This window comes from Castor canadensis, chromosome 4, assembly GCF_047511655.1.
Source record: "Castor canadensis chromosome 4, mCasCan1.hap1v2, whole genome shotgun sequence".
NCBI lineage: Eukaryota > Metazoa > Chordata > Mammalia > Rodentia > Castoridae > Castor > Castor canadensis.
In genome coordinates, this window is record NC_133389.1 from 179,349,726 (window position 1) to 179,366,535 (window position 16,810).

The following is a 16,810-nucleotide window of genomic DNA, read 5'->3' on the forward strand; positions in this document are numbered from 1 at the left end:
TGAGGAAAATGGGGGAGAAGTGGAATGGTAGGGCTAGAGATTTAGATAGAGTTGTCTTCAATAAACAGAGGCTGTCTAGGGAAGAGAAAAATGCATAGTGAGTCTAGTGGGGTGAGTCCCAGGGAGCCCACAGTAAAAGATGGGTTTTCCCACTGGGGCCTCTAAGATGGAGCAGCCTACATTAGAAGGGGGTGGGGGTGCATGCCTCTGAAGGGCTCACCTGAAGCTTCTGCGTTGGGCACACCTCAGGGTGAGTTCTGCAGATGAGATGACCGGGGTGGTGGACAGAATGGTCAGGAGTTAGGTATCCCCTTGGAGCCCCTTCCACAGCACCCCCAATTCCTAGGTGTCTCATGTCTCAGGGTTGGGTGTTCAGTGCTGTGCCCCCAGGATGCCTATGGCACTGTCCCCTCAGGTGAGGATGGCCATTCTGCGCATCATTGGCCAGTTGGCTCTGTCTGGCTACCAGGAAAAGATCAAAGGCTGGGGTCTGAAATATGTGTCTGTGCAGCTGACCATGTCTACCTACAAACTGGTGAGTGGCCCCAGCATGCACTGCTGGACTTTAGAGATGGTTTCCAAAGAATTGAACAAAGAATGCTACTCAGTGCACCTGCATTTGGACCTATGTAGACATCATGATGTAAGTACGTGGACACACAGAGAACCTGCTGGCAAAAAGTGCATGCAGTCTCCCAGGCAGCAGGCCTATGCACAGCCCTGAATATCCTGGAACCCAGGGTCTGGGCAGGGAGCCCCCTGGGGAGTAACACCACCCCCAAGACCACAGCATATCCTTCCCTGCCAGCCTACCAGTGGGGATGCCTCTGTTGTACCTTCCAGACAAATCACCGGGAGACTTTTCATTGGAGGGATTTGGAGGAGAAGATGGTCCATAAAGTCACTATGGACACTGTGAAGATCATAACCTCTTCCCTCAGTGGCATGACCAATGTGAGTGAGTCTACTCCCTGCCCAGCGGGCCACCACAGCAGAGCTAATGAATGGCTCCTGCTGCACCTTGGCGGCTGGGAGATGAACTGAGCATGCCCAGAATCCTGTACTTCATTTCTCTTCCTCTTACCTGAGCTCCCCTTCCAAATCCAGTTCTGAAGCCAGGTCCTAAGTGGGAACCCATGCTCCATCCCTGTATTCCCAAAGGCTAGGGTAATGCCTGACACATAGTAGCTCTCAAAATGTATCACTTGGTTTATTAATATGTCCATTATTTTAAAGCACTTTCAGTTTGTGTGTGTGTGTGTGAGTTTGTGTGTATAATGAAACATTCAGCAACTGTCCATAACAGACATGAAGGTGTACACTAGGAGAGCTCAGTATGACCACAAGAAGTTCATATGTTATAGGAGAAACAAATGTGTTGACTTTTAATTGTAATGAAATGTGACATAGCAATAAGATAGGAAATTTTATCATGAGAGCATCAAGAGGGAATGATCCATTAAGTGAGGCTAGATGCTTCCTACCCAGTGGAAGCTTACTTTCACTGAAGAGATAATGAGAACAATAATAATAGCTACAGTCCATAGATCACCCTTGTATAGTAGGCATTAAACAGGTGTGCAAAATGTATAATCTCATTTAGTTAGGAGTACGTTCTCTTATTATCCTGATTTTGCAGATGAAAAAACGAAGACTCACTGGTAAATAGGAAAGCCAGAGTTAAAATATGCTTTCTAACTCACCATGCTGCCTCTCCAGGAGAATCAAGGGGTTGGAAGCTTCTAGTCCCAGTGGCTGGAAAGGTCAAACCACCTCACTCATTAATTAGTAGTTCAGGAGCCTTGCCCTAAACTCTGGTGGTGGGAGAAGGGTAAAAGGGACCTGATTAGCTGGGGGCCTTGCATGGTCATCCAAGGAGAGGGGAACCAAGAATCTATACCAGTCAAGGTTCCCCAGAGAAACAGAATCAGTAGAAGGTACATGTAGTCTGATTAATGTCTGGATTTGACTCACACCATGGTGGGTCTGGCAAGTGTGAAACATGCAGGGCAGGCAGGCAGGCTGGAGACACAAGCAGGAGGGGAAGTTGCAATCTTCAGCAGAATTTCTTCTTCCTCACTTTCAATTGCTTGGATGAGATCCACCAATTTGTCAAGGATGATCTCCTTCATGGAGCATAGACTTTCATCATAGCTGTGTGACACCTCCACAACAATGCTAGAGTAGTGTATGATTGATGACTAGGTACTTTTTCCCAGCCAAGTTGACAAATAAATCAACGTCACAGCTGTTATTCTCAGCTATGTCACCTGCCTGGCACACAGCTCCAGAGGACTCAGGATCAGGAGTAGGAGGGCCCTGGATGAAGAGGCTGTAATGGGCATAGGGTTGGTATGAAGCTGGCAGGGTCAGGTGTTGAGCAGAACACATGACAGGCCAGTAGGATGGATGCTATCTAGATGCTCCTGATGAAGACTGGGGTTGACAGGAGAGTAAGCTGAGGACTGAGCTGTCAGAGATTCAAGACAGTTCTGGGGATGCTGGGTGGAGCCCACACTGTGGGTGGAGCCTGACTAATCTCCTTGGATGGCCATGGGTCACCTTTCCACCTAATTCTGGACCACCTTCTCCCCACCCTTGCCCTAGGAGTTCTGGATGAGGCTTCTGGGTTACATCATGGAGACAGACTACACAGAGGCCTTGACCCCTATCTGCATCAGCCTCACAAACCTGGCAAAGCAACAGCTCCAGGGCTGGGACACAGAGGCCAGTGTGTCGCGTGAGACCAGCCATGGTGGGCAGCGTCTCTGCATTGGCCGGTTGGATTGGGCAGGTGGGCCAGCTCCTTGTCACCTCTCTCTATGTACCCTTCTTCTCCAGAAAGCATCCACAATCTACCCTGCTATATCTAGAAGGTGTTAAAATCCTACAGACTTCCTTCTGAAGTCTCATTCCTCCTGTTTCCAGCCCATACACAACCCTGGGAAGCTCTTGGACCAGCCAGGACTAGGTGTGGCCTTCATCTGGCCTCTCTGAGCCAGCTAGAATAATTATAGCCTTCATCTGTAAACCAATCTCATTATGGTCCACACAGAGTGGACACAGGCTCTCGAGTGACTATGCCACTTACTGCATGTTGCTTCAGTGCCCCATCCCTCCTTCTTTCTCTTTTGATCCCAAGGCACCTTCCTGTGGGCCCAGGCTTTGCAGGGGTGGACATAGTTGGTGATGGAGGAGATTTAGGGAGGCTTTCAGGATCCTGGGATGTCAAAGGACAGGGCCTGCTGTCTGTGGTTGATCTGAGCAAGGCTAGTGGCCCACTTAAGTCTTCCTCATGGCCCTCCTACTCTATATTTTAGAGTTGAGTCCTCTGCTGGTCCTAACATCTGCAACTTCTCAACAGGCCTTGGTGCTTCCTTGCCCATCTGTCTAAGTTCTGTGGGTTTGCTCTTTACAGGGTCATTGCCTCCCAAAGCCTGCAGAGAAGGATAGGAGGTAGTCTGGGACGGAGGGGGGGGGTGGTACGCCTTTGTTACTACTGGTTCAACAAAGGCCAGGGTTCACAATAGGAGGCAAAAATATTGTTATGGAAAATACTGGTATCCACTAAAAAATGAGCATGACCTGAAAACCCAGCCCATTAGCATGACTCTCTCCTCTTCCTAGGAGAATTCCATGGCAATGATGCTCTTTATAGGAAAAATTTCTGGACTGACCCAGAAATTTGGGGGTAGGGAGATGGGATTGTGCCGAAGAAGCACAACCAGGATAAAGTCTCTGGGCATATGGGGGCAATCCTAGTATGGACCATGCAGCCTCACTTGGGCCGCGTCTCCTTCCTCAGTGGACCTGCCTGCACCTCAGAAGCTGTTTGCCCGTCTTCTGGTGAGTGTCTGACCTGTGCCTACACTGACCTGGTCAGCCATACCCTGTAGCATCTCTCCCTTAAGTTCCTCACTCACAGAGCCCCAGAGAGAGAAGGGAGCCAGGGTGCAATGAGGAAACTGAGTATGTAGCAAGACAGTGTCCCATGTTTCTATTGTCCATCATGGGGGGAGATATGACAGGGGTAGTGGTGGTGTGCTCAGATGACTGGGACCCAGCCTCGACCTTCTCCCAGATTTCTTTGTCCAAAGCATCCCTAGAGCATCATCAATGTCCTGCCTTCCCCTGGGGTGACTCAGTCCTGTGGACACTAATCTATGTTCTACTGAGGCTTGGAGTAGAGAAAGAGCCAGGCCTGACCTCTCATCTCCCTCCCTCCTTCAGTGTCCTCTGCAGGGGCCTCTCTAGCTAAGAGATCCCAGGCTCCATTCTCACTCTGTTCAACTACCCCCTTTATAATGAGAACCATGAGTTCCAAGACAGGGAGTGAAGGTGTCCAGCCCCCGTTCCACTGATGTCCTGGTGTCCTCCAGGTGCTTATGTCAGCACCCTACAAAGGAGAGGGCCGTGGGATAGCCATGCTCAACCTTCTGAGGACCCTGAATGAGAGCATTGCACCCTCCATGGCTGACATGTGGGAGCTGGAGATACCACTGCTGGTTCAGTACCTGGAAGGTAAGGACCCCATTCTGTGTACCTCCTGGGGTACTAATCTCCTGGCTTGAACAGGAGCCCTGGTCCTGGGTAGAGCCACATCAGGTACTTTGATCCTGAGAATTGGACAAGGAGCTTGGGAATGCGGAGAGGGAAATGGCATGTGTGATGGGTTCATCCATGGAGGGCCTCAGATGCCAGGGCAAAGAGGCTGACCCAGAGCGGGCAGCAGGAGAGAGCAATACCCTGTGAGACCATGTGTTTGTTACTGCAGAACACACCGAGTTTACCTGGAATCAGAAGGCCTGGGAGGACAAGCTAATTCAGGTAAAGGGGTGGCCAGGTGTCTGAGGCCTGGATGGAGGAGAAGGAGAGGGAGCAAATGGGAGAACTTTTGGTGGGGTTGGCATGTGGAGAGTTTAGGATCCCCTAGAATACATATTTTCCTTCTATCAGAGAAGACTTGGCAAGTATGAATTCTATTGCTGTATCTGTCTGTGCCAGTAGGGGAGAACTGAGAGAGCCAAGTTCCTGGAAAAGCAACAGAGGTGGCACCTTTCCCACCAGCCCAGAGCTACAGTCATTCCCCAGACACTTAGAACATCAATGCCGGAGTGGGCTCTGTAGACTGACTGATCTAGATTTGGAGGAGAAGACCCAGAAAGGGCAACTCCCTCTTCACAGTAGCACAGCATTTCCATAGTCTAGTTGAGAACAGGGCTGGGGTCCCTTGGCCCTGCTACCTGTGTCTTCTTCCTCCCCAGTTTCTGAGAAACTCTCTCAAGAAGACCCGGGGGACCAACTGGAGCCTGCGCCTGAGCAAAGAACTGAGCAACCAGATCAAGAGCTTCCACAGCCCTTCTTTGGAAAAGGTTCATCACCATAGGGACAGGGCAGATCAGACAGAGTGGGCACTACAGGGAGGGGAGAGGGTCATGATGTGTGTCAGACCAGCTGGACCTGTGGTTGTTTACAGGGTCCTGAGAGGAGAGGTGAGTGGTCCAGTCCAGGGATTTTCAGGTTTTTTTATTTATTTGTTTTATTTATCCTTCAGCTTTTTGTTCACAATCACATGCATATTTCTTTGTAAGAAGTTGTGGGGTTTTTTAATTACAAAACTATAAAAATTGTTGAAAGAAATCAGAAAAGGCCTCAATAAGTGGAAAGCATCCCATGTTCATAGATTGGAGGACAATATAGTTAAGGTGGTGCTACTTCCCCAATTTCTCTACAGATTCAAAATCACTTCCATGATAGTCCCAATTGCTTCCCCCCCTCATAGATTGACAAACTGATCCCAAAATTCATATGGGGATGCAAGAGGTCCAGAACAGCCAACACAATTATAAGAAAAAGAACAAAGCTAGAGGACTCAAACATCCTAAGTTGAGGAATTCTTACACAGCTGTAGAAAACACACAGTGTAGTACTGAAGCAAGGGTAAATGTCTAGATTGAAAGAACACAATTGAGGTCAAGAAATAAGCTCACATTTATGGTAAACTGATTTTCAATTGCCAACACAATTCAATGGGGAAAGGATAATCTTTTCAACAAATGGTATGAGGACAACTGGATACCCACATACAAAAAAAGAAATTAGATCCCTTCTTCATGCTATACACACCTTAGTCAAAACAGATAATGGACCTGAACATAAAAGAGCTAAAAGTATAAAATTCCTAGAAGAAAACATAGGCATATGATTCCATGGCCTCAGGTTAGGTGAAGCCTTCTTAGAAGTAACGTCAAAAAGCACACGTGATAAAAGAAAAAAAGATGAATATCATAAAAATTAAAATATCTATGCTGAAAACAGTATCATCAAAAAAGTGAAAAGGCAACCCTTAGAATGGAAGAAAATATTTAGAAATCATGTATTTGACACACATACATATTGCAACTCACCTGTAAAGATAAATGAGCCAATTACAAATAGCAAAGCATCTAAATATACTTCTAAGATGATCCACAAATATCCATTAAGTATATGAAAAAATGTTCAAGATCATTATCACCAGGGAAATGCAAATGAAAACCATAATGAAATGCACACATCCACTAGATGGCTATAATAAAAAAGACAAGTGATAACAAGTATTGGTGACAACATGGAGAAATGGAGCTTTTTATATACTGCTGGTGGGAATATAAAATGGTACAGCTGGAAAGTACTTTGACATTTCCTCAAAATGTTAAATATGTAGTTACTACATAACCTAGCAAGTCTACTCGTACTTATAAATGGCCAGGAGAAATGAAAACCTATGTCCACACAAAAATTATACATAAATGTTCATAGCAGCATTATTTACAATAACCAAAAGTAAAAGAAACAAAATGGCCATTAATGGATGTATGGATTAATAAATAGGGTATATCATGCAATGCATAAAATGAATGAAGTACTGATACATGGAGCATCTTAGACAAACCATGAAAGCATTATATACTCAGTGAAAGAAGCCATATGCAAGGGAACACAAAGAACCGTGGGATTCCATTTATAGAAACTGTCCAGAACAGATCAATCTGCAGGGACAGTAAACTGGTTGTCGGGGGCTGGAAGGAATGTGGAATGACTGCAAATGGGTGTGGAGTTTCTTTGGGGAGGATGAGGAAATGTTCTAATCTTACACTGTGATGGTTGCACAACTCTGAACATGACATTAAATTTGTAGACTTTAATTGAGTGAGTTTTATGACATATGGACTTTATCTCAATAAAGATTTTTACAAATCTCAATAAAGGTTTTTTTAAAAGGTTTGTACAGGTCTCAACAAAAATTGCATCTGTCAAATACATACCTTTCATGGGTGAGTATATAAAATAATCAAAGCAAAGTATATCTTACCGATTGATGCCTTTTGGTGAACACTATAGATTTGTAGGTACAGACTTATCAGATGTTAATTTAAGGTGCTTTTAAAAGAAAGTTGTAAATAGCATCTAATAGCAATGCATGCAATTCAACCATATTACAATAATTCGCATAGCTTGAGATAAATACATAAGAATTTTAGCAGCTCATGTTACGTAAAAAGGCCCAATTAGATACAGAAGCCTAGGAATCCCATCCAGATGCACCCATCTCTTCCTTCATCTGTCATGCTGGCATCCTCCAGGTGGGTCAGATGGCTGACAGGAGCCCCCAGACTTCCTGTCTTTTCCCAAAATTGATATGCAAAAGTCATTATCTTTCCTGTATGCAAATGAAAGACCAAAATGTAATGGAAAACTATCCCATTCAAAGTGTCAACATGATGGAACATGCATTGTCAGATAAAATATGGAATATATGAAATGTGTGGAACCATCATAGCAGGGGCAGGAAACAGAAAACCTGAGGGCTGGGAGTGTAGCTCAGTGGTAGACACCTGCCTAGCATGTGCAAGGGCCTAGGTTCCATCCCCAGCACTGCAAAACAAACAATAAACCTACTCCTGAAAAAATAGACAGAACAACAGTCTCTTGTTCTTGGAGAGAAAGTCCACTTCCCTTAAGTTGATCTATAATACAATTTTCTCCCAGTCAAATCCTTCAAGAACTGTTTGTGGAAATGTGAGTTTCATGGGGATTGATGTTATTTCAAAGTTCATCTGAATGAGAAAATGAAAGAAAATAGCTAAGAATATATTAAAAAAGAAACACATTAAGGAAGGATTTGTCTTTCCAGACTGGAGCAAAGATTTTGGTGTGCAAAAAACCCCCATGAAACAAAAGAATATATCAATGAGTATTTTTATAATCTCTATATGGAATTGACCTACATGTGAATGCAAGGAAATCAAAGAAGACAAAGAAAAAGGGATAAACTTTACCAAGATTAAAATGTTAGTGTAATGAAACCAAATCACTATGAATGAAGTCAAAAAGGAGATGAGACTTTAGGTTCTATACCACTGAGGGTGACCTAGCTGAGGCTTTCGATAAGCAATTGTTGAGAACATGAGCCTCAGAATATGACTGCTTGAAACAAGAAAGAAGGAAAGAAAGGGAAGGAAGGAGGGGAGGAAGGAAGGAAGAGAGGAAAGAAAGAAAAAAAGGAAAGAAGAAAAGAAAGAAAGAAAGAAAATAATATGATTGCTTGATTTTAAATCCTGGTTCCACTTCCTGCTTCAGTTCTAGATTTGAGTGTGGGAGTGTACATTGGTTCAACCTATATTGGCCTCCATCGCTAAAATCTCTTACATGCGCCCATATAAAGTTTGGCTCTCCAGAATAACCAAAATATTTATTTTATTTATTTCTTTTAACATTTCTTTATTGTTGTGCTGGCTGCAGGTACATTGTGGCATTTACAAAAGTTCTTACAATATATCAAGTATGTCATACTTGAATTTACCCCTCCACCATTTTCTTGCATCCCTTCATGCCCCCTATTTCCTGGAATAGTTTCAGCAGATACCATTTTTCCATTTACAACCGTGTTCACAGCATTTGTGCCATGTTCACCCTCCTTCACCAATTCCCACCTCCACTCCCCTCCCCCTGGCACCAACTCCTCCAGGCAGGACCTGTTCTCCTGTTTTGTATAAGAAAAGAAAAGGGAAAAAAAGAGAGTTTTGGTTGTTAAGATAGCTACGCAGAATTTCCTTGTGGCACTTCCATGTCTATATGTATTATAGCTCAATTTAGTTCATCTAAGGAATATAGGAAATGCATACTTAGCTATACATGAAAACAAAACAAACCAGGAAGCATATACAGCACCCTCCAACAGTGCCACCTGGAGGGCAAGATGGGAAGGTCTGAGCATCTTTTTCTCTCTTGCCTCTCTAGGGCTTTCTGTACCGGGCTTTGGGCTTCACCTTGGCCATGAGCCTGGAGGCTAACAGGGTAGAGGTACAACTGATGGAGCTGCTGTACAAGACGGACTACAGCGATGACTTTGACCGGGAGGTGAGAGTGCTTGCAGCTACCTCTTGTCTACTAGATCCTCTGGATCCTGGGGGGGGACATGTATATTCATGTACCTTCAGACATATGTGTACAAGATGTGTACATGTGGGCTTGTGCAACTGTGTGTGTATGCACAGATATGTGCAGGCTCCTCCCCTGATCCTGGCTGCTGGGACTCCCTACAGGGTGTGACTCTGTGCTTTGGCCTGTGTGCCCGGGGCCAGGTGAAGACAGTGCTGAATGTGCTCCATGACTTCGAGGAGAGGATCCAGGAGTCAGAGCAGTCCTGGCAGATCAGTGCCTGGCGGGTAAAGACCCCTTGCTCCACAGCTGGGTTTCAGACTACTGAGCACAGTGCTTCACAAACAGAAGCAAAGTTCTTGCTAAGTCTGAACAGGAAATTCCCTCTCTGTGTCTCTTGCCACCATAATGCCTGAGATTAGAGGCCTCCTCCACAGAGCTTTTGCTGTTAGATCATCTGAAGAACACAGGGTGGACCTTTCCAGAACCCAGATATTGTTATAGTCCCAGCCTCTGGACTCTTGGCGTGGATTCCTCAGACCAGCAGTAGAAGCTCTCTGGGTGGAGAGTCCAGGCCCATGGGAGTTGAAGACCCTGGGTGGGTGCTGTCCCTGTGTCATGCTCTGCCACATGAGTCACTGGTGCTAGAATGGAGCAGCACCATTAATTGGAGAGCAGGGAAACTTGTCCAGGCACAGAGCTTCGTCAGCAGGGAAGCCAGGATTTGGATTCAGACAGCCCAGAGTTCTGTTCTCTGGGGAATACCTTCCTTGTCCCAGGCAATGGCCCCTAGGCTGGATGAGCCCCCACTGGGAAACCATTTAGAGTCATCAATGCCTCTGGCTTTTACCTTGACCTCAGACCCTTGCCCTGGGGTTTGGTTGTTTGGATGGTGAGAATTGAGACTGACCCAGTTTTCTGCCCCTGCTTCTCTATATAGCATAATCTGAGACCTAGATTTCTACTCAAGGCCTAGCAGTGAATGGGTGTCCCTGCTCCCTGTCCAAGAGGTGTTGGTGGCCTCCAACTCAGATTGTTCAGAGGGTGTGAGTGCCTAGGACGCAGGACCAAGGCTGTAGGTTCCCGATAGATTCCCAGGCTCAGTGAGCACTTGGCCTTGAGCAGGTGCCTGACAGGTGAAGGTATGAAGGAGTGAGCAGGTAACCTCTGATTAGGGATGTACACACAAAGCTCCTGCCGTGACTGAGGGGTGATCTTGGCATCTGTCACTGGACTGAAGCCTCCCGGGGGAGTGGGTCCTGCTCTGTCTTTTTCACTACTTCCTGCCCCATGCCTGGTGCCGGTATTCAATAAGGATGTGAAAAGTGAATGAATGAGTACTTCTGCACCCAGAGAGCAGCCAATTGATGTCTTTCTGTTGACTCTGTAGCACCTTTGGTTTTGTGGCCAGAGACTGTCCTACACATGGCAGGGCAGAACCCGCCCCCTCCCAGGGGCAAGAGAAGCAGCCCTGCTCATTGCCTTACAGAATGACCACCCCTGGAGGCGGGAGACCGTGAAGAGCGCCCTCATGGTGATGTATAGCAGCGTGTCCTCTTACTGCCACCCCCAGATGCTCCTCACCTATGCGGACAGCCCCATCACCACCAAGATCATTCACCACTACTCCAGCAGCTGCCAGGTAACCCACATACGGTGCAGGCAGGAGATGTCGTCCTTGAGCCAGGAAGCATCACACACTGGATGCCCCACCCAGGACACATCCAGGAGCCTTGCCCAGACAGCATTTGGGGAGCCCATGGCCCACACCTGAGCTGCTCTCTGCTTTGGGATCTTATAGGAAGGAGGAGGAAACCCTTTCCTGAGTGCTGAGTCCTCGAAGTCACAGGATGAGCCTCACTTTACAACTCCTTAGTCCTTACTTCTCTGGCTTAGACTCTTTCACAAAAGACACAATTAGAGTTGTCTTCAAAAAGATGCAAAGGGATCTGGTATCTCCTAGGAATGCCAAGGAGCACAGAACACAGAAAGTAAAGCAAAAATTATTTTATTATTATTTTTGAAAATGGTGGTAAAATACACATAACAGAAAGATCACCACCATCACCATTTTTAAACACAGAAGTTCAGAGATAGCAGTGTGTTCACGTGGTTATGTAGCCATCACCATCACCCATCTCTAAAATTCTTCATATTGTAAAACCTGCAGCTCTGTTCCCATTGAACACCAACTCCTCACTTCCCCTCCCCTAGTCATCACTCCACTTTCTTCTCTGTGAACTCGACTACTCCAAGTTCCTCACAAAGTGGAGTCATACAGTAACAATCCAATTATTTCATTTCAATACCTTCTTCTGCCTCTTTGATGACGTGTAGGGCTCAGTGTCCCTTTTCACTGATGTGGCCACCGAGCTGTGTTGCTGTCTTCAGTCATGGATGTGGACACTTTGGGGTGGCGACATCCTCTGGGGGACTGGGGTACACGTCCAGTATCACCATCACACAGATGCTGAGTCAACATCATTGAGAGTCAGAACAAGCCAGCTCTTGCCCAGAGCTCCCCTCGACATTGAACCTTCTTCATAGTGGAGGAAGGGTCAAGGAGTGAGGGCTGCAGCTTGGGGACTTTGGGGGACTCCTTCACAAACAGGTTCTCCTCCCCATCCTTCCTCTGGGTACAGGACATCAGTCTCAAAGTGGCCTTCATGAAGAGTGTGGTGCAGGTCACCAATGCCATTAGAAACATCAAAGATGTGGAGTTTCAGTTTTCCCACAAGTCCACTCTTACTGGCCTCATAATGGTAAGCTGGGTGGGCCTCCTCAGTCCTGAGAGGTTTGGGTGGGTTCTAAGTCTCTCTGAGTGATTTCTCCCTGGGTGAGCTCATCTGAGCTCCTAGGGGCAGGTGTGGGACAAAGGTCTGTGGAGCCCTCCCTCAGTCTTGCCTTGCTCTGGAACTGGTTTTGTATCCGAGGAAGGGTTTCACAGCCAGGAAAGAGTGGGACTTGGGTATATTGTTGCTCAGAGGAGGCTGACACAGAGCTGATAGACCGAGGCCTACTAGATGGCCAGCTGTGGCCTTGGTGCTTCCCTATGGGTGGTACATAGGAGACAGTGACATTCTAGAAGCAGAGTTTAGAGCAACATTTGCACGGATCTTCAGTAAGATGTAGGAAGTTCAGTTGTCCAAAGGCTGATGGAACCCGTGGGACTGCTGATGTCCCTCACCTCCAAATCACCTGACTCCTGGCATTACTGCCAGTGCCTGGGGCCCCTGAAGCTGTGCTGGAAGCAGTCATTGAGGGGGGTGAGATGTGGGTGGAACAGGAAGAGCCTGTGAAGTGTGAACATTCATGGACTCCCACTCTGGGCCTGGAGCTATACACTGGTCATTTCACACCAGCCTGGCACAACCCTGTGAAACAGGCATTGAGTCTCGTATGGACAAGGGTACTTAGGCTCAGGCAGGGGACTGTGTGGCCAAGGACATGCAGCAAGGCAGTGGTGGCCCCAAACAAGAATCCCAGGTCCACTGTGGCCCACTACTTCTACTCTGCTTCTGAAGCCAGATGAAAAGAAGGAAAAACGGAGTGGGATGTTACAGCATTTCTTTAAAGATCCAGGTCTTCCTCATCTGAACACCAGGAAGCGTGGTTGCCATGGTGGTCACTGTCAGCCAAAGGCCACCACACCACACCTCTTTGGACCTCTGGGAGGCTAGCAGCTCACCACTTTATTTGCGCTGGGCAGGCAATTATCAAGGCAGAACCAGCTGACTACCTGGTTTCTCCCGTGAGGACAATGGCGATGGATGCCCTCTCACACTTGAGGTGAGTTGGGTACCTGATGCAGATAGGGGCAAAGTCCAAAACCACCCCTCAGTGCTCCTCCAGGGCACCTCTCCTCCACTTCCCTCTTCCCTCCCTGCCCCTGTGACAGATATCTCGAATAGCAACTCCCTAGGGCAATGGCCAGCCAGAAGATGTGATCTGCTCCTTTTCAGAATTCTCAACAGTATTTCAAGATGGGCATGTCTCCTTGGATAGGGAGGTGAACAGCAGGTGGCAAACTGTTCTTTGGTAGATGAGAGGATGTTTTAAGCAAGAAATCATTACAGTGATGCCGACAAAGCATAGTAAGAAGACGGCATCCTTCAAGTTGGGTTGGGCTCAGTCAACAAATCGAACGTTACTTATTGATAGGTTTCATACACATGATGACTCTTGGAGTTGTCAATCAATTGGAGGGGGAGGGAGGAAAAAGTCTTGGACTTTTGGAATTAGTGCTTGAGTCATCTTTAGCACACCTCACCATAGGGGAGGAATCGATTTATAGGCTCTTAGCAGAGCTACAGTACATGGGTAGATTATAAATACGTTCCATGCACCTCAACTGAGCATACTGTTATATGCTGGGTAAGACCTGGTCTCAGCCTTTCAGGAACTTAGTGAAAGGAAAAACCCATAAAAACAGAATTATAGGAGTTGGGCATTATGACTCACGCCTGTAAGTCCTATCTACTTAAGAGGTGGAGATTGGGAGGATCGAAGATCGAGGCCAACCCTGGCAAAGGGTTCAAGAAACCACACCTCAACCAATAAAAGTTAGGCATGATGGCACGCGCCTGTCATCTTGGCTAGGTGGGATTGCAGTCCAGGCTGGCCTGGGCATAAACAGCAAGTTCCTGTTCAAAAAATACCTAAAGCAAAAGGGCTAGAGTTGTGGCTCAAGAGGTAGAGCATTAACCTAACAAGCAGAAGTCTCTGAGTTCAAAACCCCAGTACCACCTTAAAAAAAAATTATAGGTTAGAACTGAGAAAAATGTGTTTGTAGGTGAAACTCCTCCCCCAAAAATGGCTACTAAGAAAATAAAATTCAGACTTTGTATAACAGGGGCTAAGCAAAGGGGTTGATGAAGGAGATAGCATTTGGCTTTTGAACCGGGTTTACCTAGAAGGACTAGGTTAGTTTAGGAGTTGGGTCATCCTGGCATAGTGAACTGCATGAGGCTTACGGGCAGCAGGAGTCAAGTTCAGGTAGGATGGTGTCTCTCCAATCTGTAACACAATGGAACCATTGGGGAACTTTTAACAGTTCCCAGCCACAGACCAATATCTAAGGATCCCTGGAGCCTGGACATGGCCCTTGGGGGGTCCTTTAAAAGGTTTTGCAAGTGATTCTAATTGTAACCAGGCTTGAGAACTTTATGGGTAGGAAGAAAATAAGCTGGCATGCACCAGTCAACTATGTACTACCTTGGAGGATTTGTTGAACAGATGGCTGGGCCTCTCCCCTGGAGGCTTTGATTCAGTAGGTCTGGAATGGGGCCATCGAACTTTCAATGCTAATAAACTCCAAGGTGGTGCAGGTACTCCTCCAGGTATTGTACTCTGACCACTTCCGTAGACCAGGGCCAGCCTTGGAGGGCAGATGCCATGGCTGTGATAAGGAGGAATGAGATTCCTGGGCTCAGAGCAGGCAATAGGAAGTGGGAGATGTGACCTTGGACCCCTGAATTTTGCCTCAGTCACAGACACAGCACTGGATGCTGGTGACCAGGCACTGCAGAGCCCCTGGATAGGGATGCGTGTCTGAACCCCCAGTCAAGAAATCCCTCATTCTGTGACATGCCTCCATGCCCAGACTGGGCAGCAAGCAGCAGAGGTTCAGCTCCCCAGTGACACACCTCTTGTCGCTGCCTCTTTCTCCAGCACACTGAAGCCTTTCTACTCCACAGAGGAAAACAAGGAAATGATGGATATTGGTATACATTCTATAATTCCTCTCTACCCCCCAGGAGAAGAAAATGAGTCCATAAAGGTAGGTTCCTCCAGGCCTGCTCATTTTCTGGGTAAGAACCTGGAAGTTTACATTGACATGAGCAGATTTCATCTTCCTGAACCACCCGTGAGTGCTTAGAGGCAGCATAGTACAGCATGGTCCATCAGTAAGTGCAAGGTAATGCTAGATTTGGAATGAAATCGCAATAAAATCACTCTGATTTCAACAGCTAAAAATTTATTTCTCATCCAAATTTTCCATCTGTCATTGGTGGAGGTTGTGGAGCTGTTTCACTCAGTTATCAGGAACCTAGGCTGACAGGACTCCCTCATCTTTAACACAGAGTTCTAAAGGTTTCTGTGAGTATACACATCCAGCTTAGACGGGGGTGGGGGGAAGAGAAAGAGTAGGGAAGATTCATGATTCATGATTGCCCTCTTTCCATGAGTCAGAATGAAATCACGTGTCTCCACCCATATGCAGAGGTACTAGGACCAGATGGCTGTTTCCTAGTAACAATGGAAGAGGAGAACAAAATCCTCCCCAGACAGATGGCCACCTCTGTTTCAAGGGCCTGTCCCAGGATAAGGAGTTAGGAGAACTGGGCTCTAGTTGTCCTGTAAAATAGGTTTCTCTTTAAAGGTTGTCTTGTACTTCACATGAAAAGACAAGTGCAAAGAGCACAGTCTGAGCAGCAGTTAATGGGTGACAGTCAGACCATCTCACCTCTAGTCCTGGTGTGGACTCCCACAGAGTCCTGGTGGGTGGCTGTGTGTGCCCTGCTCTCTCTTTTGGTCATAGACCCTGTATGCAAATGCTTTGAACTCTCTGGAGCAGCTGATGGAGAGCCTCCTGCAGAGACAGCTGGACCCCAAGAGCCTGCAGGAGGTGGTGCATGTAAGTTACCTGGCACAGGATGTAGGGTCATAGGTGACCACACTTTCCAGGGAGGGGGCCTGAGGGTCAGACTATGAGGAACAGTGTAATACCTTAAAAATCAGAGTGATTTTATTGTGATTTCATTCCAAATTTGCTGAAAAATTGGAAGAAGAGAACAAAGATTCTCTTCACCTATATCCGTATTTTACCACATATTCTTTGTCTGTCTTCCTTTTTGTTTCTCCTCATTCCACACACACTTTTTTTAAAGCATGGTAAGTTATTCGCAGACATCAAGAACAACAATATTCTCTTACATTACAAAGGCCAATAATCAAAATCAGGAAAATTTGATGTTGATATAATGCTATGTCAAAATCTGAGATCCATATTCAAATTTCACTAATTGTCCCAATATTGTCCTTGATAGCTGTTCCCAGAATCTACTTGAGATGACACATTGAATTGAGTTGTCTCTGTTCTCCTTTAATTGGGAACAGCTCCTCAGCCATTTTTTTTTGTCCTTCATGGTTGTACCATTTCTGGAGGGTACTGGCTCTTTGGTTTCTAATTCGGTTGTTTGCTTTCTTATTATTGAGGTGTTTTTTTTTTTTTAGTTTCATATTTTCTGGATATATCTGTGGCTTGTCTTTTCATTAATTTCCCAGTACCTTTTGGTGAAGAGAAGTTGTTTTTCTTTTATAGATCATTCTTTTGGTGTCAAATCTAGAAAATCTTTCCCTAGGACACAATGTTGTATTCCAGAAG

General features: G+C 46.3%; 1 protein-coding gene across 1 annotated transcript in view; it reads left to right on the top strand.

Moving 5' to 3' along the window:
* The window catches only part of Mroh2a (maestro heat like repeat family member 2A), a 42,095-nt gene that overhangs the window by 10,882 nt on the left and 14,403 nt on the right, over positions 1–16,810 (top strand). The window contains 14 exon segments of the mRNA XM_020178784.2: positions 416–535; positions 844–954; positions 2,608–2,755; positions 3,806–3,846; positions 4,380–4,521; positions 4,775–4,827; positions 5,265–5,372; positions 9,283–9,402; positions 9,588–9,710; positions 10,913–11,065; positions 12,066–12,185; positions 13,133–13,212; positions 15,094–15,202; positions 15,965–16,060. Coding sequence (XP_020034373.2) covers positions 416–535; positions 844–954; positions 2,608–2,755; positions 3,806–3,846; positions 4,380–4,521; positions 4,775–4,827; positions 5,265–5,372; positions 9,283–9,402; positions 9,588–9,710; positions 10,913–11,065; positions 12,066–12,185; positions 13,133–13,212; positions 15,094–15,202; positions 15,965–16,060 — 1,524 coding nt within the window.